Source organism: Aphelocoma coerulescens, chromosome 2 (genome assembly GCF_041296385.1).
Source record: "Aphelocoma coerulescens isolate FSJ_1873_10779 chromosome 2, UR_Acoe_1.0, whole genome shotgun sequence".
Taxonomy (NCBI): Eukaryota; Metazoa; Chordata; class Aves; order Passeriformes; family Corvidae; genus Aphelocoma; species Aphelocoma coerulescens.
The window spans coordinates 24,317,450-24,344,278 of NC_091015.1; the positions used below are offsets into that span (position 1 = coordinate 24,317,450).

The 26,829-nt window shown below is 41.5% G+C and overlaps 1 protein-coding gene across 1 annotated transcript in view; it reads right to left on the reverse strand.

Annotated features, from left to right (window-relative positions):
- Nucleotides 1-26,829, reverse strand: part of CALCR (calcitonin receptor) — a 157,684-nt gene that overhangs the window by 18,229 nt on the left and 112,626 nt on the right. The window contains exons 6-10 of the mRNA XM_069006840.1: nt 26,059-26,150; nt 21,619-21,745; nt 8,027-8,180; nt 2,917-2,977; nt 2,748-2,814 (exon numbers count right to left, since the gene is read on the reverse strand). Of these exons, the coding sequence (XP_068862941.1) occupies nt 2,748-2,814; nt 2,917-2,977; nt 8,027-8,180; nt 21,619-21,745; nt 26,059-26,150 (501 nt within the window). The remainder of the gene's footprint in view (nt 1-2,747; nt 2,815-2,916; nt 2,978-8,026; nt 8,181-21,618; nt 21,746-26,058; nt 26,151-26,829) is intronic.

The window sequence follows — 26,829 nt, forward strand, 5'->3', positions numbered from 1 at the left end:
AAAGATAAGTGAAGCAGCTCTTTACTGTGGGGTATGCCCAGCCCCTGCCCTGGAGGGGCATCTGCTGAGATAAGGAGAGTGCCTACACCTCCCAGCAGATCTCCCCTGGAAAGGGAGCTACTCTTCAGTTACGGCGAGAAGACAAACCCAGAATCCTCTGGGAAACCCTGTGCAGATCCTCTGTAACCCATTGGCCCTTACCTTCTGATACCCACCCCCTGTATCCCTATAAAGCCAGCCCCCTGCCCCTGCGAGGGCAGAGAGTTGCTCATCCCTGGTTCCCCTCAGCCGGAGTACGGACCAATAAAGCTGCCTCATGTGGAACAGCCACACGAGCCTCTCGTCTCTCTCCCTGCTCTGCCCTGGAGGTGCCCTGCAGAGCTGAGCTGAAATCACGAGCTGACAATCACTAAAGAGCTGACAGGCTCTGCACGGGCCCTCCTGCCAGCAGCTGAGGGAAGACACCAGGCCTCGGGAAGACGATCCTCCATGGGACCGTCTCTCCGGATCGGTCACAGCTTCCTCAGTCAGAGCTACTCACCCCTCACCAGCTGCCATACTCTACATGCTTTGGAGTCTGCATGGGTGTTTCAGGTGGGCAGGGGTCAGTTCTAGGATGAACTGTCTCTTTTGACACTGATGTGGGCAAATTTAGGGTTTCCAGGGAACATTTAATATTATTTTTATGTCTGAAGTTTATACGGGGTGGACGAATTGTCCCCTAGAAATAACCATGTCTTTGTGCTGAGTCTGACAGTTGCCAAGCTATCTTGCCAGGTGAGACAAACCCTGGCATGTCCCCTGGGCATGTGGGACCTATGGGAGCACACAATTTCCCCAAGGAATCTGCTCCATGGACTAATGCTTCAGGCTTGTGTGTGATCAGGTGTGTAAGGTTGCTCTTGAGGAAAACCTAGGCCACTCCTCGCCTCCACCAGACTGCAGGGACCCCGTGGTACTCTACCCACAGGGAACAGGTAACAGTCGCTGTCCCAGGGCAGAAACTCCAGACACCAGAAAATTTTGCCCCTGACCCTTATGATCAGTGATGCTAAGTAGTTCAGCACCTTCTCTCCTCAATTATTTCTGGAAATCTGATCCCAGAATCAAGTAACCTGCCCTTGGCTGTGGCTTCACAGAGAGCTCCTTGTGGGATATGCTGAGAACCTGCAGGAAGAGGGAGGGCAGACCCAGGCTGATGATGAGCTCAGTGGTTACCCTGTGGACATCCCTGACATCACAGACCTCCTCCGTCTCCAGTGTACCCAGATCACTCTTTTCTAGTCTGCTACAGTAAAATCAGGCTTGGAGCTTTGGAGCTTTAACAGACTTTCTTTTTCCTGCTAATTTTTTGAAATAAGTATGTAAGTTGTATAACTTCCATAGATATTTCAAGAGCTCAAATCACATCTATGTACCAGAAATTTCAGCTGATTTTTTCAGAACGGTGAATCAGAAAGCTCTGGTAAAGCATTTTACCACTTCTAAACTACACTGGGAGACCTTTCAACTGTTTTACATTTGTGCTCTACTGGAAAAGAGGAGTAATAAATTACTTCTGAGGTCCCATTCAGCATTAAATGTAAACCTTATTCTCCCTCCAATTCTGACTTCACTCACTCTGTTTAACCTCCACTTCTAGATTTTCTAAAAGTAACTGTGAAAACTCAAAGAAAGACTTAAAAAAGCTAAAAATCCTCAACTCTTCTGAATCAAACTGTCACTATGGGATTTTTGTAGCAAATCAAGCAGGACTTTCTGTAGACATTGACATCTTCACAAGAAAGATGACTGGAAATGACATAAATACGATACAGAAATTATAATGTCTTACTTTGAAAACAGCTAAAGATTGCTCTTTTTCCATTAAAAAACAGTTGCTTCTTTTTTCTTTGTGGCAAATATGGGATCACAATGACAAAAATAAAGGCTAAATGGCCTCTCTCAGATGGTAATTGGCATTACAATAGGAGATACAATCAAGATTGAACCAAAAAACCCACAATAAATGTGCTTCTATGGGACCAACAAACAACCTATATGGCAGGGAAGGATGCTTCACATAGCTAATGTTAGACTGCTGCTCCAGAAAGGGTGGAAAGGTTTTTGTTTTTTTAAACTATTAGATGGCAGGTCGTTTATTCAAAGGCGTTCCCACTACTCACTGCGCTACTCTTTGATTTCTGAGGGAATAATTGCAGATATGTCCACACAGTTGTTTGCAAGTAAGAGGCAGATCAAAAGCTGAAAGTGCATCTTGGATGACACACTGAGATGAGCTTGGGGCTTGGGTTGACTAAAACCCTTTCTGCACCTTTCAGGAAGGTCAGGGTTACCACGCCAAACTGCACGACTGGCATACCAGATGTTATACGTGTGCACATTGCCAAGCTGCATTTTGAATCTTGTCCTCCTACTCAGACAGCCCAGTCCAGTTCTTCCCCTGGACTCTTTTAGCTCCCTGCCTTTGGACATACCAGGTCAGTGACCGGCAAAACTTATGCTGAGCCACAGCTAAGACACAGCTAAATAATTGATGTCACATAAATGCAGTGTATTCAGTCCCAAATAAGTCTCACTGGAATAAAGTGTTGTGAGCCTGTCCTTTGTAAGACTGAAGAGAGAAAACCTCTAGTTTCTTCTGAGTTTTGACCAAAATACTTATAGTACAGAAGCTTCTATTTTGTTCAGGTTAGCATCACTTCTAAAATAATTATTATACTGCTGATAGCAAATAATATTCTTACCAATAAAGCTGCCATTACAGGTCCATGAACAATATAAAGCAAGTATGTGTCTACACTCATCCAGCAGCTGGAGGAGAAATACAACATTAGCATTTATTATTGACTTGAATAAAATTTTCTGCACAGTTAAATAATGCTAAGTTCCTTCAAAAACAGACATGCTACTCACTTATCATTGAAGTATCTGGCTCTTGCAACTGCATGAATGGATGCTGGCACTAAAGGGAACCCTGAAATGATTAAAGTTATAGATCAGTCTTGGTGTTTGTTTAGCTTGAATTTCATGTGTCTCACACACTAAAAAGTCTCTTGTTCACAAAACATATGGATGTGAAATCACATGTTTCAGGGAAGAACTGTTAGTCCATCACACTCAGACCATGGCAGCACCTCAGTGGTGAGATGCAAAAGGGATTAACACTCAAGGCAGGCCAAAAGGAGAAGAAAAGCCCACAGACCATGCTCTCCTTGAATGTCTCAAAGCTGCTGCCAGGCTCCCCTGCATTGCTGTGGCTTGTGTAGGGAAGGGTGTGAGCAGGCAGTGTGGGAAGGCTGTAGAGATCATTCTGTTCTCAGAGCAGTATTCCCTCAGGAAACCGGGGACACTTGTTAAAATCATGTAAATAACTGTTGAGCAAGAGAGAGGTACACTGACTTGCATGCCAGATTATGGAGCAATAAAAAACAGAGTGAGGAGTTTCTCTTTTGGAGCCAATGGCATGAGAAAGTGTTTGGAACCAGGAGGTTTTTGGGGGATGGAGATTTGTGATATCTCCTGTAGGTTCCCAGCCTTTGTGCAGCCAAGCCCACTCCATGCAGCTTTATCTCTGCAGGGAGAGGAGCTGTGAATACCATAAATTCACACATCCTGACTTATTTGTGACACCTCAGAGGAGGCTTTGACAGGGAGCTGATGGGAGTAAATTTGCACTGGGCTTGGCAACATGCCATGCTTAACAAAGTGGAAAGCTCAAGTTCTTATTTCCAGCCTGACACTGAGAGTGACAGTCTGGTCCACTCCTGTTCATTTCCCTTCAGCTTGCTTAACTGCCATGTCCCTCTCTGACAGGTTAGAAACCTGGAACTGGGGAGCCTGCACCGCAGTGCTGACCCCAGTTTGTACTGCCTTGCACATACAGAGAGCTGGACATGATCTACTGCCTTGTCTGTCCTGTGCAGAGAGCTTGGTGCACACCTTTGGTGCTACTGCTGCCTGTTCCCTCTAAACCATGGACCTTTCTACTGAGCTTTGGATATTCTATAATTGTAAATGAAAACGTGTGAAAATATCCTGTCAATACCATGATTAATCACAGAGGGAAGAACACAGCTCCTGTTTTTTTCATGTCAGTGATTTTATAAAAATGTTTAGAAGAGATGGATGATCCTTAGTCACATTGTGGGGAGTGAGAATAAGGTCCAAAAATACATAAATAGGGCACTCTTATGTCTCCAGGTATCTTTAAGCAATAGCTACTTACTCTACTGCCAAAAAAAAAAAGTTCTTGTAGCAGTTTACCTTGGGAGGACAATGCAGCTGTGGGAGAACAAACTGGATTGCCTTCTCCTTTATATGTTTTTAGAAAATGATGACTTGGCCTCTGTCTGAAGAATGCGTTTTTTGGTTGATGATGCACAGCAAAACAAAAAAAAAGCTCAGAATAAAAAAGAAAGGAGCTTATGACCTCAGGGTGAGCCGATGGGGTTGACAGCTTGAAAACATAGTTTTGATGGGGAAATGGAGCAAGTCTGGGTCAGTTTTGTTAAAAGATTGAAATGCAATTTTTAAGGGGCCTTTCTGATACAGCAAAAATGCTTCAGCTGAAAACTGTGGCCTGAAGTATTGCAAGTAGAGCATGCCACATGGTGCAAAAAGAGCTTTTTTCTTCTGTTAAATGCATTAGCCTAGGATATTTGGCTCAACAAACCCAAAGCAAATCCCAAGAATGCAATGGAAAGTCTTCATTAGCCAGTTACAGGCTAAGAAGCTCATGACTCTGTATGGCTCAGATTTCCAGCTGCAGGCTGGATGGACTCTTCTAGGGCTAAATGTTGCTCTTCTCTTGTAAAGGGCCAAAAGGCAAAGAGTTACTGAGAAGTGGAGCATCAAGGACTGTGTGGTCATGGTGACAGGTGTCACTACAGAGTCCCAGCTACACATGGTGAGCAGTGAATAACGCAGGGCAGTGTTACCCCAGCTGTCCCAGGAGCAGATATAACATATCCCTTTAGGTCATGCCAGGTCCTTTACAGCATAAACTAGCAACTAGGTCAGTATTCCCAGTACAACTTGGAAGGCACTCAGCTCCAGCACTGTCCAAATTAATGATTCTCCCTTTTCACTTTTATGTGGGTGAAGCTGCCTGAAGCAGCCAGAACAGACTATATTGTTGCACACAGTTGATACTGTTTTATTGTCCTGACTGATGGTGATTTCCTGACCTGGTGAAATAATAACAAACAAGAAATGACATCCCCAGCAGCAGTTCCCAGAGAAGGGGTCAACTGATGGCATCAGCCTTGAAATACATCTGCCCATGTCAGATTCCATTCAGTCACCTCAAACCTTTTGTAGATGTTTTTATATTTGCTCAGATTTTATTTTTTTTAATAAAGCTATTTTACAATTATCATTAGTGATTTTTCCAAATAAAATAAGCCAGATCTTCTTGCATAGGGATTAGCAATAGCAATGAATAATGAATAACTCTATCTTGTACGTTTGCCTTTATCTCTTGAATTGTAATTCAGAGCACAGACTGCCCTGGTTCCTTTGTCTTGCACTTTGGAGAAGCATATCTCTCTCCACTGATTAACATAGCTGGATGTTTAAAGTTAGATTGTGTTACTACTCCTTCTGGAATCAGTGGAATTACACTGATTCATGCTGACTTAAGGGGTCACCAGATAGTCCTAACTAGACCATTTTGCTATTAATAATATTTCTACTATAGTTAGGAGGTGCTAACCATTACCTTTTTTTTTGTGGAAGTATTCACATGGTTTCATTAAAAAGGCTGCAGACACCATTGTCAAGAGTTATGCTCATTTAAAATAACTTTTTCCTTCTCAAGATATCAAGGCCCTATTACCATAGCCACTACCCTCTTCATTTTTTGGGCAGTGCTGCAGATACGGATGTGTGTCTTATCAGGTAACTTCACTGAATTACCCATCACGCTGCTGGTGTCATTCTCAGCACTACTACTGCTTTCATTGCAGGCTGGATGCCAGAGTTGCATTAAATTGCACTGCCTAAATTGAATGTCACGAGGAAAAAAAATGTCTATGACCATATTCCTCTTGCAAATTGGATATGGAGTGACACTATTTTGGGAAGCCTTGTTCTGCAAGACATGAAATGGAAAAAGCTTTGTCTGGAAGCAAATGTTTAAAATGACTCTTCATATCAGGCTACTGTTTCAGAGCCCTATGAGACTTTTTATATTCAAATATTCTGAGCAATGAGATTTTTGTGATAACACAGTTCCTCTCTCCAAGAGGACTCAGCTATTTGGATTGACGAAGTCTAGAAACTTTAACTTGATTTAGAATTCTTCAGGAAGGTTGTCTTCATTTAAGAGCTGATAATGTTCTACATACTTTTAATTCCAAAAGCATGACAGGTGCCCCTCTTCTTAGAAAAGATGCCATTCTCATTAGAAAAAAGAGTGCATGCTGGTGTTGTCATTAAAAAACCCCAAGAACCCCAGCAAAACCAGCCAAAGACAAATTCTTACATGCCTGGAGACGGCTGTCTGGCACTACAATCTATATAAACTAGAAAATCATGCTAATTTTCTTGGTATCTAATGTAGGTATCCAGAGAGCACTAAGCCTTGTATCAGAAAAGAAAAATAAATTACCAGACTTTAAAATGAAAATCCAAATAGGGGATAACTTTGCTGTTACTGCCTATTTAGGATCAACTATTGGATGCTTAATTTGTGTTTGAAGATAGTGTTTTAAGTTTTTTCAGAACATGTAGAATTGGGTAATTTTCCTCTCATCTAATTACTTAATTATCTGATTATCTGTTAATCTAATCTAAAAATTCCTAATTTTTCTTGGTTTAAGCAATAGGGCTATGTTTCTGTTTTCCTGCTGTAAATGAAATAATCTTGAAAAAGTACAACTTCACCAAAAAGGATGGCAAATATAGAATAAATTGTATCTGCTTCAGACAGGGATTGCAAGAACATCCCTATGTGCAGTGGGCCAATGGATAAAGGTCCATCATTTGCTGCTTTGCTGCACCAGTGGTTTCAAGACATGGGAACTGCCTTACCAGAAATTGGAATGAGGCCAGAGATTCATGGTTGCCAAATTGGAAAAAAGCTCTTGATATTGATTTTCTGTCAACACTGATGTGGACTGGATTTACAGTAGTGATTTAAATGTAAAAGAAACTTCATTGTAATATACTGGTTATATTTATATGGTCTTCTATTGGACCAGACAGTCCAAAGGAAAAATATCTGCTGCTGCTACCCATTAAAAAGGCAAGGGGCCCCTTAGTGAAAAAAGAAGAGTTTGCATATCTGGAGATGAAGAACCAGACCTAGTCATCGTTCCTTGGGCAATATGCATGTGACCACATGCAGTTTGTATCCATTGTGCACAAATTTGTAACCACTCTCGTAGAACATCATTGAGATTTGCTTTTTGACACCTGTATGTTTCTCTGAAATGCTTTAGAGATCTCTTGTCTCTTGTTGGACAAAAACAGTCCTGACAGCAAAGCCACTATTTATGCAGTAGGCAAAATCAAATTTTTTCCTCTAAAACAACATATTCTAAAATATATATGATACTGCATTCACTTCCAGAGAAATTGTGGTTCCTCTTTTTGTATGCTGTGTTTGCTTCACTTTGTGAGACATAGATATTGATCCTTCCTCTTGATTCTAGGAAAATTTTACTTTCTAGGAACTGTCACACATCCCTGTTTTTGCATATAAGTGACAAAAAGAAACAACTTTTTTTTAGACAAGAGATATATTTGAATAGAAACATATTTTCTCCCATGGCTTTTCTTAATAGAACATAAGCATTTCTTTCTGCAAATCCCAAGATGCAGCAAATAAAAAACACACTTCTTTCTGTTTTTTGTAAGTCTCTAAGCCTGTGCAACTATATGCAGTCAAATTTAGGATCCAATAACTCAATCTTAAGCTGTGATCTAGTGATATAAACTAGAAGATATAAACTGTAAGTGATAGAAGAATTTAAAGATCTGAAAGTATTGACCCTCTTGCTACAAATGGTGACATACATACCCCAGCCCAAGAGGTAATACCAGTGCAAACGCTGTTCCTCAGCAAACACTGCCACCACGATCAGCGTGTGAAGATAAATGCCTTCGCAGAGCATCCAGAAGTAGTTGCAGCCCAGCATGTACTGATGAAAGAATTGCAGCACCTTGCAGCTTACCTGTCAGATAAATGAGAGAAAGTCACACACTTGACCAGCATTTTGCATTTAAGTAGGCAATGACAAATGTTACTAGTATGCTATAAAAAAGCAAAGGGGAACAAAAATTCCCAGGTCTTTCTGTTTTTCGGGGCTTTTTTTTCAGCACCCACCAGTGAGAGGGATTTTTAACTTTTATAAAAGATGAATTAAAGGAAGACCCTCACAATGTAGAAGAGAATTATGATAACAGCACTCCAAAAGGTACCAAAAAATAAAAAAATTCCTTCAAAAGTCAGTAATCTGATGGTTTCTTTAGAACTGAAACAAACAACTTGTTCAAGAGGTCAAAGGAGGGCTGTGAAAAAGACTATAAGATCGAGCTCCAATTTGGGTGATTTCCTTTTGACCAAACTTAGAAAAGTTTTTTTTCAGGTCTGTCTTCTAAGCCAGAGTCATTTATGCTTTAAACAGCCCCCAGCTCTGAAATAATTCCTTTGGAAAGTGCAAGTTTTGGTGTCAGCAGAGATTCTTTTTGTAGGGTACCAGGGGTACTGTCTTTGCTGCTTTGTGAGGTGAGAGCTTTGCTCTATTTTTATGAACTAACGAACTGACACGTGGAGCTAAATGGAGCTGGTGAAGTGGTTGCCACGCACGGTTCAGACGAGGTTGCAGACTTAGACCTTGACAAGGGATTGTGTCTTCAAATTGCTGGGAAGCAGTGGGCAGATGCTGGACGGAAGCATGTTGTGTCCACTACTGGAGTGCCAGCTGGTGAGGGATAGTGCTGCTGCTCTTCTGAATGGTTCTCATGTCCATTTGCTTTCTTAGGGAGGGGCAGTGAGGTCCTCTACTTGGACTTCCTTGCCACCACCACCCAGGAGGGCCAGGAGGAGTGGGCAGGCATTGCTGTGCTGACACAGACCCACTGCTTCTGAGGAGCGCCACATGCTACCTGGAAACCTGAGGTCACAGCAGTGATGGCAAACTAACAGTCATCATCTGTGGCCAAAGGTAAATACTCCTTTCCCTTAACTTCTGAAGATGTTTTTCAAGCTGACTACCTAGGCTCCACAAGATGTTATTGGGATTCACTTGTCTCTTGCAAGAGACATTTCAGCAGTTCAGCAGACAGGGGACTGCATGTTCTGCATCTGTCTGGGCCGCCCCTCTGGATCAGAAAAGCTTCTTAGCCATCCAGTCCACCAACTTCAGCTGCTGAAAAACATTCCCAGTTGCCTGAACATGTGTATTAACTCTGTTTCAATATTTACAATGCAGCTTGGTGTTCATGAAAATATAGGTTTATTGATAGGTTAGGATATAGGATTCTGACAAGATTAGTGCAAAGAACTGATTTTTATTTTCTGGTAATTCATTTTTTCTGCTCACCACATAAGACAGAACAGACTGTTCTTTCTTCCACACTGTACCTGAACAGTTCTTAAAAATGTGTCCAAAAAGGGTTGTATACTGAACCCAACCCAACCAACCACCACCACAACCACCAAAACAAGTGAAAAGGGAAGATATATTTGCTCCTTCTTCTGTAGGCAAAAGTATTCATTAAGGCTCTTATATCATGGACTGTTTTCCACAGGTCTGGGTCAATATGTTTCCTTCCTTGTTCCCTTGCCCATGCTCAGTGCAGCCTCCTAGCTGATAGCTTACCTTTCTCCCTTCTCCCCTTATGGATCACCCATGCCTGCAAGGACTGCCTTGCCTGACAGGAAGTTTTCTCAGTCTGCACAGAGATTCAGGTGACACCCTCCCTGGCATCAGCCAGCCACCCTGGCCTCTAAAATGTAAGCAACTTCCTGAACCATCACAGAAGTTTTCTGTGTCTGAGATTTGGGCTGGTCCAGCAACATGTCCCTTGTGGAGGTCTCCTGTCCCTTGCAGGAGGAGCTGCAGGTCAGGGGGGCCACCTGAGGGCTCAAGGCATCATTTTCCTGGTGGCTTCAGTGCGAGTGACTCAGGGTGCCTGCATGTCGCACACAGGCTGGTCCCGCTCCTGCCAGGGCCAAATTGTCCCAGTGTTCCATCCAGTCACCTGGGCTCTAGGAACAACTTTGCCTTCAGCTTGGCAGGTGGAGGGGAGCTGAGCACAGATGGTGAGTTCTGCAATAAAATCCATGGTACTTCTCAAATCTGTCATTTTGACTTAATGCTTTCCCTGTTTCAACTGAAAGGAAGGTTACTGTGGATGATCCTTGCTTCTCTTTGCCAGCTGTATGCACTGCTCACCAACCCTCTGAGCAGACACTGACTGAACTTGCCTTCCACAAGAATCAAGTCAGTCTTTGCTGGAACTTTTATCTGTAGCTCAAAGAAATGCACACATAGAAACACATTCCCTGACAGCTGCAGAGCTGAGCTCCCTTTGCTTCATTTCCCAACATTTCTTTCTTCCGTGTACCCCCCATCTGAACTATGACTTTTGGCTTTAAAAATGAAATCTTTTACTTATCCTTTTGGAGCAATGGACATGCAGACAACACATGACTCTTGAGGAATGTAATCACTTCTGATGTAATAAGTTAAAGAAGTAAGAAAACCCTTGGCAAAGAATAAAGGACTGGTGTGACAAGTACTTTGATACACATCACATTAATTTGAGAATTTATCTGCAAAAGTTATTATAAGGAGTTTAAGCACAACAGTGCATTAAGATAAATTATGTTAAATTCATATTATTCAAAGGGAAAAAAGAATCAGTCTTTGCTTTGCATGAGCTAACAAATGCAGCCTGTTTCAGCTGGGGCTAAGTGATGCAATGGAAGTATTTTCCTACTATAAAGAAACTGTTTTTCTAAGGTCAGAGCAAGAAAAAGAGATGACCCTTTTACTGATAAGAATTGGATTGGTACAAATAAAATATGACAAATGTAACCAACACCTTGGTGTACATTAGTCTTAACTGAGAAAATTGCAAAAATAGTAAGTTTTATATATTGTTTATTCTTACAGAAACAAGTAAAATAAAACAGCAAGATGATACAGAAGGAAATCTTCCGCCTGCTTACTGCTTGATAACTGATTGTTTTCTTTACTATAATTGATAAATCTTTACTGTAATATATAAAGACTGGTATCTATAATTTATAAAGACTGATATTTTTACTATAAGGGTGGTGAGGCACTGGAACAGGTTGCCCAGAGACGTTGTAGACTCCTTGCTCCTGGAAGTGCTCAAGACCACGTTGGATGGGGCTCTGAGTAGCCTGGTCTAAGAGAAGGTGTCCATGCCCACAACAGGGCTGTTGGAACTAGATGATCTTTAAGGTCCCTTCCAACCAAACCATTCCATGATTCTATAATTTTATGACTGTTAACTTTGAGATAAAAACATGTGTAGGGAGTTTGTTTTCTGCTGAAGACAAAAGTTTTGTTGTAAGTTCTTTGAGGCAGAGGCTCTGTTCTGCCGTGTCTTGTACAATAAGCAGCACAGTCAAACCCAGGAAAGGATTATTGCAGTACCTTCACATTCTGAAGCAGAGTTAAAAGTCATGAGCTTTTCAGTCTGAAGGTGTGCAGGTGACTGAAGCTAGTGGGTTTTAACTCACGAGCAGCACAGGCTGAGACGAAACAGCAGGTCCTTTGTAGTGCAGTCCCATTACTGCTGCGCCGGTTGGTGTGCCTGTCTCCTGAGCAAAGGAATAAACAAATGCTCCTCTTTTTGAGAGTCTGGAAACAGATAGCACTGTCCTGCACAAGTTGGTGGCTACAGAAAGAGGAAGTGTGAAAAAACTATCAGGAAAAAACTACCAGCCCTCGGGGTCAGGTAGCCACCTGAGAAAGCAGCTCCTTTTGTGCTTCTGGAAGGATGTCCTAGAATTAACTATTTTTTTTGGCAGAATGCAACGTAGAAAAGAAACTCAACCTGCAAGCAAAGAGGCTGCTTCTGGCCATGTGTTTGCATTGCATTGATGGACACAGAAGATGAGAAAGGTTCTTTACAGATCTGCAGGACAGCACCCAAGAAAAAAGATCTCAATCTTCCTCATAAAAACAACCTGCAATGACCTTAAATTGTGGCCTAACTACTCAGGGGCTAAAGGGGTCAATAGGAATACAGCCAGTCATATTCTTCTCACTTGCAAATCTTGCAGAGAGTTATGGAACTCTTGTAAACACCACAGCTGCAGTATGCAACAAAAGCACTTCAAAAGGATTCTGGAACATTTCCCAGAGGAGAAATAAAACAATTTACTCTCCTTTTACAAGAAAGAGCTAGAAACGGTGTCTGTGATGTTTTGCAGGATATATTGGCATATTGTAAACATAGTTAATGTTCCAGTCCTGCCAAAAGAGTCCCAAAGGTCCATCTGCCTATGCAGGACCCTGCAATTGCACAATAATGTAATTGGCATAGTGCTCTCCTCAGCTAATCTCATCAGCAGCCTCTCATCATATGTGCTTGTCATTTCTCTGTTCAGGCTCTCCTTGGTTATTGGTTAATAGCTTATGGACAGAAAACTGCACCGTTATTTACCATCATTACTCATCAGGGCAATTCAAGACAAAACTCTCGAACTCCATAAACCCCAGAAGTTCACTTTCAATAGTAACAAAATGTAATATGAAATAAACCTGCTAATTGTTTGAGGAGGTTGTCCTAGTAATTCAGCCAGAGCAAAAGGCCTGACTCTCTTTTGGCATAGTAAAGTCGTACGGATTCCCATGTGTGCTCATTCTTGCAGTGCTTTCCTCGGTAAAGGAACTCAGGTTGGCAGGTTGGGAGGTCTGTGTTTTACACCAGTCCTTGTCAACCCCAGAGAGCCTGCTCTATGGAAAGCAAGTGTGGGAAAGTCTCTCAGCATGCATAATGAAATGTGTCTTCTCCTGTGCTCTCTGTCCATTGAAATGCCCCCGACTGGCATTTCAAATAAATTGCTGAGAAAAGGCCAGTCAAGGTTATCGATTTTAAACCAAGCCAGCTATATGAGCCTTCACTACAGCTGTACACTTTGTTTAAAGGGAAATAAACATATTTGACCTTACTATTCTAGTTCCTCTTCACCTCTGGGAAACCTCACCAGTGCATGGCAGCAAAGGACCCCCCTCCAAGAGATTCCTGCTTGCCATGGAGGCCAGACATGATTTATTCAAATTCAGCTTGAAGGCAATACAGTATATTCTCAAACATTCTAAACTTAGCATTTTAAAGGAGTAGCTTCAAGTTTGATTAGTGCTCTGCCATTAAACGTTTTGGGTTTTTTTTCTGATTATTAGAACACTATTCTATGAAAATATTCTTAAATTCCGAGTATCCATATGTTACACAAATAAGCAATAAAAGGATTTTCCAAAGCAGGACAGTGCTAAGTATTGCAGCTGTAAATCACTGGCTATCAGAACATCACACCATTATACAATGTATCTGCAATGAGTCATCCATTAAGCTGTGTTCTAGTCAGAAACCTGGCATACTGGGGCTTGGAAGAAGATTAATGCTTTAATATACTTTTAAACAATTTACAGAACGAAATGTACAGAGTTGCTCAGAGGGCTCTTAGGTTTTGTGTTACAAGAAAGGAAAATTTGAAATTAAAATAGAGGATATTCTTAACAGCATGTGTGTCCATGTCTATGCTATAGCAAAGCAGCCAGCCCTGATTTACATATTCAGGACAGTAATTAATACAGCTACATCTGCACATACTTGAGTCCTGGCTGCTGTAGCAGTAGTTCTCCCTGGACTGCAGCTTTGAGCTCTGCAGAGCCCGAGGGGTTATTGTGTCACATCTGGCACTGTCTCAGTGTGCAGAAGCCACTGGCTCCTCACCTGCAGGATGCACCATGGCAAGTGTGATGCAGGGTGTGAGGCAAAGCAAAACAGCCTCATCATTCCCAAGGGGTTTTATCAGCCTGGTTTCTGAGTGGTGCTGCCACTTGCCAGAGGGAGGCAGCTTTTCAGGGAGTCATTGTAGATATGAGCCTGACTGATGGAGGAGAGCAGAGAGGCCAGCAAAGAGGGAGAGAAAACAAGGGTTTCGTAAAAATAACACAAAATGGTGTGACCTGCTCTTCATTTGAACAGGATCTGCTGCCACCTTCTCACCGTGGAGGGAGGTAATTGCTGATAAAAATCCTGTTATTCCAGGCACCGGTCCTCCACCATCACCCCAGGAGGAAGAGCCATCAGGCACAGGAGGATAGAACAAGGCAGAGGTTACTCAAATCTATATCCAGGCATAGCCAGGGTAGTTTAAGTTTACATGAAATATATCTAACAGCCATGTGTACCTACCTTATGTTTGAGGTGCAAGATCTAGACCTGCAAAAGGATTTCCTGGGGACTAGGTACACATATAGCTTTGATGACATGGATATATCCACTCCACGATTCAGTTAAATGCTCCAAGAGTTTTCTAATGATATGACTGGGATTTGCGATACTAAATATAGACACCCAATCTGTCTCTCCAGTAATCAAAAGATAACAAGAGAGGTGATGGAGATTATAGTAAAAATTACCTCATCCTAAGGGATATATCTTAAATAAGCCAGATGGATAGCACCCTGAATGTAACTTTGTCTATCTTTAGCATGGGGTGACTAGGTCGGCTGTATGTGTCTACAAAACAGGTGTGCAAATGTAAGACATGTCTGACTTTAAATGTTTATGAGTGTTTTAATTCTCTAGATGTACTCAGATGCTGTTCCAGTGTCTTTCCCAGGGTAACCTGCTGCTAGGTAGAGCTCCCAGCCCTTCAAAGGATGTTGGGCCAAGGGGACGCCAGAGAATTCTGAAGTCAGTCGGTTTGGTGTATGCAAGCATAAGCCACTCAGAGGTGAAATGGTGAGCAAAGGAGCTCAATTATCCAAACAACTGGCCTATTATTGGCCAATAGCTCATTCTGCCAGCTAAATTTAAAGGTCATGTACATAACTAACCCAAGCCTCTTGATTTTTAACTCCTGATGGAAGTCATTACTGTTTCTTCTTCCATACCCTTATTTCACATGTTTGGCTGTCATCTGTAAAGGCACTTTGATATTCTTTCATTTTTTTCTCATCTGATTCAGGCTACTTCTAGTCTTAGATACCTCCAAGAAGCACAGGGTAGCAGGATCATGGCTGAAAATGGGCAATACCTCTGGTCTGCACAGCAGTCATTGAAGGGCAGGTCTGATTTCATAGTATAGGTGTGCAGCATGATGTAGTCCCTGGAGAAGAATGGGCACTCTGCATTTAATTCACCTGGCCTGATTTAGACACCTGCTTTAGAGTGAGGTAAGTGGTCTCTTGGACTGAGATGCAGCTGCCTCCACAGGAAGCACTGCCATTTAATCAGACAAATCCCAGTGAGGAAAATAGCTGTGGCAGCATGGTACCAGGGAGAATACCGTGTTTTGGAAATATTATGGTACTGTCCTTCTGAGGGTAATTCCTTTACAAAGAATTCATGTTTTGAAAAATTTTCAAAAATCTTTTTGGGCAATTCATACTCAAATTTCTCACATTTCAGTTAGACCCTTTCAAAGACATGTGGCAAGGAAAACTTGGAGAGACACCTTGGGAAAATGATGGGAGTTACTGCTCTGCTTCATGCCATTTAGACACTGAGAGGTCTGTCTTAAATGAATCCAGGTATTCTTTAAGCCTGAAAATTTGTGAGAATTTATTGAATTTGTCTGGTTCTGAATTCACAACCTGCCTTACTCTGCACTAATCTCACTGAACTTGGTAGGAGGGGAAAGACTTGATCTTTCCTAGGATGGAGGAAGATATTCTGATTTACAGCTGTATTACCACAGTGTTTGCTAGTGCAACCCAGTGATTTCAGTGAGAGTGAAACTGGTGCAGCACAGTCCTGGTGTTGGTCATGAGCCATGAGCTTACTGTTGGCAAAAACTTCATTTGCAAATGATTCACCAGCATAAAACAAATTCTGACTCTGAAAGGTGAACACATGTTCCTGAATCAAAGTGACAGTCAGTCCTTGCGTCCAAGGAAGGTCACACAGCTCTCTGCTCACAGGCATAGGACTCTGTCAGTGATTCCACACTGGTTGTGCCTGGGTGCCAGAGCTGGACAGTAGGATATCCTATGCCTGTGCATCCTGTACAGTACTGCTCCATTTTCCTCACCCCTGCAGCTTAGAAGGACTGGACAGGTCTGGTAAGGGAGAGTCTAGACAGCAAATACTGTTAGGCAAAGAATTACACCCTGAGAAGTGTGATTGTGCTGATACGAGAGGAGTGCAATGGCAGCACTGTCCTCTCCATATATCAGTTTTCCTTTATGGATGGGGGCATAGACAGATAGAGTAGGAATTTCCTTTCCCTGTCACCTCCTGTGGTCACCCCTCCGTACACACATGAACACCAGGAATTGTGCTTGCTTGCACCTCACAGGCTCAGCCACCCTACCTGTGAACCTCAGAAATATGATATGGTGCTTTGTTCAATTCAGAAATTCTTCTTAGAGGGGACAACTTCTCTCAAACTCTCAACATTAGTGCCAAATCTTCATGTTCTCTCTCTCATTCTATTGATTTCACAATTGCCCAGGCTCTGTGTCACCTCTTTGTGGCTAAATTGGCTGCTGAGGCTCCTACAACTAATCTAATGGAAGCGGGATGGAGGAGGAGATGTACTAAGATAAAAGGTTTCAGAGACGCTTTGAGAGCCACAGGAAAGTTCTGGAAATAGCCACATTAAAAAAAAAATCAAATTATTTAAGAAAAATGGCACCTCTTGAAGCTCTACCCCAAGTATAATACGTGAAACCACTCAGAAGATCGAAGTGTCCCTTTCCTTTGTGGATTTCCACCTTTGCTGTTTCCACCTTTGCTGCTCTATGCGGGGGACTGCTGGGGCAACTAAGGAAGATAAGTCACATGGAGCAGCAGTTTTGCCATTTATCTTCACTGGTATTATCTATGACCACCACGTTTGATAAAAATATGTTTTAAACCCCCCAGGCTCTGCCAGGCTAGATCAGCAAGAACTGAAAGCAAGAAGAGACGAGAAGGTAGCATTGGTATGGTAAAAAAATCCTAAAATTGACACTCTTTCTGAAATGCTGCGAATCTCCTTTGTTTTCTTGTCTTACATTGTCTCTCTATTCCTTTAGCAACAGGGGAATACCAATACTGGAACCCCTGGAACCCCATAAATCACAGTAACTGTGCTTTATGCACTCCTCATCTGCCCACACAGCTCAATGTTATATTTCTACTGTTTTGCTGTAACTGTGATAGGGAGGAAAACCTAACACAATTGGGCAGTCACAGTTTTCACTTGAATTTTTTAATGGAGAGATTATTTATAGTGTTCTAGTGTCCATGAGAAAGCTAGGTTTTTTAATATTGCTACTACCATGGCCTTGTTTTAAAAATTTTAATGTTAGTGGGCACCAGCCTTTGTGCTCTCTTGCTCTAACTAGTAATGCTGAATGGGAAGGGTCTTACTGGTTAGAAGGCTTGCTTGTTCCAGGAGGTGGGTTTTGGGCAGTTCAGATAACAAAGTGCCCCTTGTTCATCATCCCACCTCATACCCACAGCATCAGCAACCTTAGTGAAACACAAAGGGAAAGGGACTACGTGCTCCTGCCAGAGACACAGAGTGCATGTTGCACCATCAGCTAGAGTGGCAAAATAGCTCAAGATCTTTAAAATATATCTACATCTACACAAGGAGGGAAAAACAGCCTCCATTCTCTCATCCCCATGTTCAAGAGCTAAGTTAGTTACAGATGCTGCCAGGAGGAAAAGAAATCACTCTGTGTGTAATTAAACAGGGATTGCTTTGGGTTCTTCCTTACCAGCTCTGCTACTGAACCCATCCATATAAGAGAGTGTACAGATTGTTTATGCAGTAAGGCCTAAAGAAGCTGTGTGGAAATGAGATGGGACTTGACAGTGAGATTGGAGTGTTCCTGAATAGATGCTGTGTCCTTACTCTCTGACATAACATGGCCAAGCATGAGACCCCACACAGGGCTCCTAGGAACTACCAGTGGAGGACTGGCCCTTGCCATAGCCTCTATAAAACTGCAATTGAAATATAAACTTTCACACCATACAATGACAGAAGCAAGGGTGAAACTACTACATAAAATGTGAAGAGGCTACAGAAGAACTCGCAGAAAGAAGAGAACAGGTATCTCTAGTAGAACAGGAAAGTGAACAAAATTCAGTAAAATCTCTAAAAGCTTTTGTGGAAGAGGTTCTAATTACTGAGACATTACAAATTGGTGACCAAACTTAGCCTCACCTAAAAGCATATTTATATTGGTGCCCATGGAGCTGATGAATTTGCTGTTTCTCATTGGCAGAGCTGCCCCTTCAGGCATTAACTGTAGCTTCCTTTTACCCTCATCAATACTTAGTATTAAAATTACTAGCCTTGTGGAATACAGAAAATGAAAAATACAAATCTGATGAGTAAGATTATATTGAGGGATTTGGCAGCAAGAGTTTTATTTATATTTCTGGAGGTTTTAATGGAAAACATGAAGTGCTGTCCACAGATCACCCTTCTACTGTGGGTCAGTCTCATTTAGGAAGGTGATGGATGATACGTCTTCCTATAAACACTGTTTCCAGTAAGAGCATAATTCCTAATTCAGATACAACAATCAAAATTTTCAGTATATGTAAATAAGTGTTTATTCACGTGTCCTGTTTATTTTTGTTTAAATATCTTTGAACCTCATCCATTGCTTCTTCATTTCTTGTATGGCCACGTGGACTAGGATCTTTCTTTTCCATGATTTCAGATCCAGATAAATCCGACAGAAAGAGAGAGAGAAAGAGAGAGAGAAAATTGTATAACCAGAAAACATGAAGTAAATAAGCAAATTAAGATTATCATAAAAGCAGCTTGACTTACCATTTTACATGAGCAGAACGATCATCAAAGGATTTAACTCTTAGCAGCAGTGTGAGTAAGGATGCGGTACAGACTCTCCTCATGTAAATGATGCTTTGGATTGTCTCACATCGTTTCTCCCTGGGTCACAGGGAGAATGGGGGTCTCTTGGTGTTAGGAAGGAATTTCCTCTCTTGATCCTCCTGACTTTTCTCCTTGTTATTAACAGACCATTCTTTCTTCCTTCAAAATTATGTGGATTTGTTGATATCCTCATAAATTATGCATCACTGAAAGTATTTTCCCATGGCATTTCATATTTAAAATCTATTGTGAAACTTTAGGTAGGAAAAAAAAAAGGCAGGAACTATTGGGGTGGAAACACATTTATTATTTTTCAGAATAAATACCACCAACTTCATCTCTGTATATGGCTGTTACCTGAGTGGTATCTGTGATTGCTTGAAATTCAATCTTCAATATCTTGAAATTCACTTCAATATTTCTGTGTGTGCTAAAGGTGAGAGCCATACATACATGAGCCTGTGAAGCTCCAAAGATGCACATGTGGAAAGTGGACAAATGCAGCGAACTACTGGAAGTCAGAAGCAGTAATCTTCAAATGGACTTATTAAAACAGAGGGTGCAGTAGGAGTAGAAAAAAACCAAGCTGTAAAACTGTCATTTGCTCTGTTAATACGCATCAGCATAAAAATATTATGGGAATTTTTGTATATTTTTTTAACATTTTAAACATAAATCCCTATAGTTTTCATATACTCACATAGAGATTTTCTGTAATTTCATCATATGTTAAAAATGTGCTCCTGTCTGTTCATTTTCTTTTCGCAATCACGAACTTGTAAGTTTATTATGTTACTAAGGTAGCATGGTACACTTTCTAGTAATGTCAGGAGACTTTAAACAGATTAACAGGTCACCTCACCTCCTTTTTATTCTTTTTCAGTTTTTTGGAAGGGAAATCTAGAACATGAGGCAGTGAGTTTACCCTCGTGCCATACTTGATGGTGGAACAAAAATGAAAGACCCAAGATCTTTTGGCCTTGTTCCTCTTCTATAGACAGCCTTTCACTGCTGTGTCAAAGACCAATCTGGTTTGGAAGAAGAAATTGCAAAACAGAGGCTTTGCTCATCAAAACATCTGCTTAGCCAATAGCTGGAGCCAGTTTTGTTAACAGGACATCAGCTGGGTCATTTCCATGACTATATTGAGCACTTAGGCTCCTCTTCATTTTCTGACCAGAGGCCTGAGAGCTATGTGCAGTACATGAACCTCTGTAGCACTTTGGGCTCCATGGCCTCCAAAGGTAACCACCAGTGTCAGTTTTATACTGTCTGTGCCATAGCAGTGGAGGTTGGGGTTTTCATCAGGTGATGCTCAGTGGGCTGGTACCTGTTCTGTGGCTACATGGCTCTATGGGAGCCCCTGAGAGCTTTGTCATTGGTGTCAAGATTTCATTTCAAATAAAGATCAGGCCAAAAGGCACTAGATACAGTTTTTTAGAGAAATCTTACAACACAAGACTCCTTCCCGTGTCCTCAAATTTTAGTTTAAACCATTTCAGATAGTTTATTTGCGCTGTCAGAAAGAACCATTCTTAACCCTGAGGTAATGATTTTAGTTCAATTTAGATGCCTGATACCATCTGCCAGATTTTTATCTTCAAATATCAAGTGAATTTTCATTGCATCTCTTGCACAGGCTATGTACGCATTATGCTATGCAATGAGGAGAAACAAAATGTGTGATTTTAAAATTATTCTTCTGCTCTCCTATTTTTTAATCTCCAGATGGTCCCTGAGACTGGTGATGTCTTCTTTAGGCTATATATTTTCTGCTTTAATTAACTTAATCAGCACACATTTGAGAGACACACATGTGATCAGATAATATCAGGTGCTAATATTTAATTGCTTTCATGAAATTAGAAGCAGATAAATGGCTGAATCATAATTGAACGATCTTATTAGGCTACAGGGTGATCAGTGTTAAAATGAAACTTGAGATTACCACGTTTGCATTAATTTCACATTGGCTGGGGCTGCTGTTAGGACTGAGCACAATGTGATTGCTGGGTTAGGGAGCAAGATCAGAGCTGGATGAGATCTGCCGTACATATTTATCAGCTGAGGGAATGGCACAATTCGTATCACTACGTGATAAGGAAAGTGAAGGAAACTAATTCTTTGATTTACCACCTCCCAAGTTAAAAAATGCAGCAAATAGACCTTTTTGTGTGTAACATTGAAATAAGCTGTCTCTCTCTCCACCCTGTCCCTCCCCAGTGGGTGTGCTTGTGAAGAAGGACAGGCATCTACCACCTCAGGGGCTTTGCTGGGAATCATCAGGTGCTTATGGCCGGGAGCAGTAGAGGTCTGACACATAGTTTTATGGATGGGCTGGCTGGAACAAGTCTGGGGCTTGTACAAGATTCAAAGAGTTTTATTGCTTGGTAACAGAACTGAGCAAGGTTGAGTGAAATTCTCAGAATCTGCACCCTCTGTGTGTGTTTTCCCAGATGGCTATCATTAGCTGCTGAATGGGAATTCTTGGTTCATTGGCCATAGTAATTTTACTTGGGTGTTAAGATGGAGAGAAGTCATGCAGTACTTACAGGATCCCTTTTTACAAGGCCCGGGTTAGGGACAACAGCAATGAGGTGGGCAATTGTAAACATGGAGTTCAGCACATAGGAAAAAAACAAATTCTTATGCAGTGTTATCCTTTGACAGCTGAGGCTCCTGAAAAATATACAACACATGTTGTAAATTAGTGTTTTTCTTCTGATGTCACTTTAACAAGCTCTTTCTGGCGAGAGTCTCTCAAAAATGTCTTTTGGCAAGGCATAATTGGAAAATACATGCCTTGCATTGCAGCCATAACCTCTGAAAAATTTGTGGGTTTGTTTTTACACCTGTTTAGCACCACATGCTTTTTAAACCATGCTGTAAAGACCTATCCAGCTGCATTCTTAGCTCTTGATGCTTTTCTTTATTTCATGGTAATTGAGATATTTAGTGGTGAAGCAGAACCCTGAGAATTATTGGATGCGCATGATACAAGTAATGAATATCAGGAATACAGCTTTCTTTATAAGTAACTGTTTCCTGGAGACTCAATTTCTCAAATACTCAGATGAAAATTATTTTCTACTTCAGGATTAGTAGTGAGACAGGATGGGAATTTGGGCAGGAATCTCCTTAAATTACAGGGGGATTTGGGTTGGTATCCTGCATATTTCTAACTCCAGCTGAGATTCTAAAGCAGAGGAGGTTGTTTTCCTGCTCAAAAGAAGACAAATCTATTGAAATGGCTGGTTTTGGGGAGGGTAGGAGTTATGCTATTGTGGGTGGCAGTTTCACAAGAGAAGTTTTCAGAATTCTTGTGAAACCAAATCACGACTACTGTTTCCAACCCAAACCATCTTCCCCATTTCTAATTCATGCCCAAATCCTCATATCACCTCCTCATACATCTCTGAGGCAGAGAAAAAAGCCCCTGCAGCCCTCCATGCCCTGGAGCATAGCAACAGGCTGACAGAAGGTGTCTGCAGAAAGGCCCTCATGGAGCTGTTGGATAATGCTGTGATGTCCAGTGATCACTGAGAGCAAGAAGGCAAAACTGCTAGGTAAAGAACAGCCAAGAAATACTGCTGTCTTGGTGGGGTAAGCTCAGCACTAGGAGTCTTTTGCAGTCTGGAATGGAGCACAGGCTGTGGCTTTCTGTTCCTCTGCATGTGGAGGCCAATGCAGAATGCATTGTCTTCAATAAGAAAGAGCTAATCTAGCTAGTTGAACCCTTTTCTGCTTATTTTGCTTGCTTGCTTGCTTATTTCCCTTCTTTAGCTCTTTGGTCACCTGCCATTTATTCTTTGTTTTCTTACACCTGCTTTCTGAGTCATTGCATGGAATTCTTTCTTTAGCTTGAGCTCATCTTTCTGGTTATGGTTATCACCATCCAGCAATGCTTATCACTTCTTTTCACCTTCTTATTTATCAAGGCACCTTCTTTGGTTCAGGGTGTCCTTGAGATGCAGATCCTGGTGTCTAGGAACAAGAGTGTTTCTGTACACTTGCCCTGATTTTATTGTCTTCTTTTAGCGTCAGCTATTGGCAAATATTGAGCACCAGATACAGGGCTGGGTTCATGAACTTCCAGTTTGATTCACTGTAGGACAGGGTATTGAGAAAATGGACCATTCTTTGGAGCTATTTTTGCTACACTATGTACCTGTGCGTACCCCACCTCTATTTGTCCCCATCACAAATCTAGTCTGACATTCCTTTTCTTCTCCTAAGCTCTGGTGACATTTATTCAGTCCTGAGTCTTCCTTTCTCCCCATACTCCATCACAATACTTTGCCTATGCTACTTAACCCCACTGTTCTTGGGACACTATGACATGCTTATCACTCTCTGTCTTTCTTTTGCAGCCCTGGGAACAGGACTGGTGTGACATCAATGTTGTTCCCAAGAAATAAAAAATTCCGTATTACCAGAAGCAGTCTCTTCAGCTCCTGGCCAAAGAAGTGCAGATGCTTTTCTTTTCAGCTGCCTTTCTATGTGGTTTCTGGTACAGAGAATCTTTAGTGATGATCTCAGCCAGGTACATGTCTCTCAACTCCCATTCCTGTCCTCCCTAATAGCTCTGCTTGACTTTTGGCAGTCTTATTCATCTATAAAATTGGACTGTCCCTCACTGCATGTTGCCTTTTTCTGCTGTCCAGCCTCCTTTATCTGCCTGACTTCCCCTCTTAGTTTTACTCTCTCCTCCTTTTCCCTTAGTGTTCCCCATCTTTTTTCCTTGATTCTGGCTTTCATGTTAAAGATCCACCTGTACCATTCAGCATGTATTTCCATATCCTCACTTTCTAATTTCACCTTCATTTTCTCATTTTTGAGTACTGAGAATACTGAATTTCACCCCTAGCCACTTATTTTCCTCTCCTACCCTGTTGTTTAGTTTTCAAATTATTTTCATGCTTTGTGCCATGTTCTCCCTTGCACCTGAGGAAAACCCCCCCAAATTTTCACAAATTATCCTTCCACCCATTACCCTTCAACTCCTTTTAAAATCCTTGGCAGCAATTAGACTGCAGGTGCATTCATAACACACCATCTATTATTTTGGCAAATCTAGATTTGTTGTACTCCCCATCTGGATTTATGCAAATGTCTTTGTTTTAATAATTCAATTGGAGTGATTTGGAGCTAGGAGTACCTCTTTTCTTTTGTGTTTTATTAAATAAGATAATGGGGTCTCAGTCTGCAAATATAGGAATACTGAAATAATGTAACGATGCATGTAGCTGTTAGACACACTACTCTGTGAATACTTTCTCCTGTTATGAGTTTGCAGTGCTTAGTGATGCTCACCACTACTGATTTATTATTCCATTCTGAATGTACTGCAGCATCTGTGATGCCAGATCATTATGAATCCTGATACCCAAAACTGAACCAAAAATAAATCTCTGCCGCAAAAACTTATATGTGGGAAACTGCAATCCCTCCAAGCTGCCTCTAAAGTCAAAGGCTATTATACAGTCCTGAAATCATCTCTTGCTATCTGATAGACTGTCTGACTGACAGCTTCCCTTCAGCTGAAGGTCAAATAATCTATTGCTGTCATAGCGAGATGATAGAAAACAAGTGAAGGTAACATGAGCCCTGCTCCCACACAGCTTCATTCTCACTTTCCTATGATTGTAGTTTGGTTTCCTCTTTTTCCTCCCATTATGAAGCCCTTTGGTTTAATTCCTTTCTCTCTTCTCCCTGTAACCTTTGTGTCATGGCTTAGTCATGGAAGGGGAAGGAGAAGTGGAGGAGGAAAGAGAGGAAGAGGTGTGTTACTGCCTGGAAGGCTGCTGCAAAGACCAGTCTTTCAGTGCGGCCTAGGACCAGTCAAGATCACGCGTTGTCCGTGACTCAGAGCTCAGAGTGAGTCAGACAGGCTGATCCTGACTCGCTTGCTGCAAGGAGTCACCTTTCTGATCCATTTAGCATACATAATTTGACCAGATCCCGTCTTTACTGGCCCAAAGAACTCAAACCAGCTTATGGGGTTCAAAATCAGATTAAATTGTGCTCTTTCAAGTCTTCTCAAAGCTTTACTGTGGCTATGGTTTTGTACTGTTTATCTACTTAGCTGGGAAGGGAATTCATCAGTCCATTGGGCAGAGTTTCTAGCTATCTCTGTATCTCATTAAGATGTGTTATCACAGGCACTCATCAAATTGCCTCTTTGGAAATTACCAGAATTCACATCCTGTATTTTGGATCCACCTGTGTGGAGTTTGCAATCTTACAGACTCTTATAATTGATGAAAAGTCCAACCATTTTGTTTTCCTGTGTTTCCTAGTCTTATTCTTGGTGGTGGTGATGTTGGGTGCTTGATCTTTTACTACTCTTCCCGTTTGACAGTTGAGGCAGAGGCATCTAACTGAGAGCAGACAGGTTCACGACAGAACAAGACTGAAATGCACTAGTGAAGCTGCCATACAGTAGCTGTAGTGCTTTCAGTGAATATCAGTTTAGTCTCCCTTAAAATACAGCACATCACTGTTTTCCTTTTAATGAGGGGAATAGGCCACACACTAATGCCCAATTCACTCTTAGGGCAGAGTCCTGTAAGCACCTACTCAGATTAATAGCTCAATCCTTCAGTCTCAGATGCAAGTAGTCTTGTTCTTCAGGAGCTTGGAGCTCTCAGCCACTGCCCCATACAGTCACTGTGCCTGGCAAGCTCTGGACATGCTCTTCAAGGAACATAAGGCAATAGGTAAATGAAAGGCCTTACTGCATCCCTAGTTGCATCATTTCCCCATGGGCTGCACTTTCACACCAGTCCTGACAACATAATAACATGGTCTTGGTTACATGCCACTGGGAGAGGTCCCAATAGTGAGAGGAGCCTGTGCTCAGACTTCTTTATCAGGATTATATAAAAAGACACTCAGAAGAGCTGCTTCTCACTGCCATGATGCCTTTCAAGATTTTCTTTGGTTGAGATGCCTCAGGGAAAGAAGAGAGAGTGTCTGTAAGAAACACTTACTTGAAATAGAAGAAAATTGCCAAGGAAATCAACAGGGATGTAATAGACAAAGCATGGCCAACGATTGCCATATAATAAAGTATGAACGCCATCTGCAATTTAACAAAAAGAAAAGGCAAGCATGAACAATTTGCAGGCACTTGGTTTGTTTTCTCATTAAGGAACAATCTACAAAAGCAACCTCCTATTTATATTTTTTTTCTTTCATTCTTTTTCTATATATTTTTAATATCAGCAATCTCTTAAATAGCATGACTCATGGTCTAAAGATAAAGTGTTTCTTACATATGTAGATCTGTTCCTGATGTACTGAAGTAACTGGTGAGATCCCTGCTCACACCATGTCACTAACATTCCCAAGCTCTAGGAGAGTGCAGCAGACTTAATACATTCAGATTTTCAGTACACCCATGACAAGTTTTCACATATATGCAAAAAATTGTTAAATAATAATAATTTAATAAAAAAATATTCAATAACATAGGTTACTGCAGGATTAGCAGAAAACTTTTATGGGTTGAAAGCAGCTTAAGCAACAAGGATTGAAAGCTTAATGGTCACTTTTGGAGATGAGTCAGTAGTTAACTGCCTTCAGGACTTGTATTAGGGCTCAGTTTTTTTCAGTGTATTCATCAATTCATGATGCAGAGAAACTTCTAAATTTCCAGGTGATACTTAGGTCTTCCAGACAATAGTGAGGCACTTACAGAGGTCCTCATTTAACTGAGAGGACAAGAAGATGCCGTATGAGCTTTAATACAAAAAGAAGTG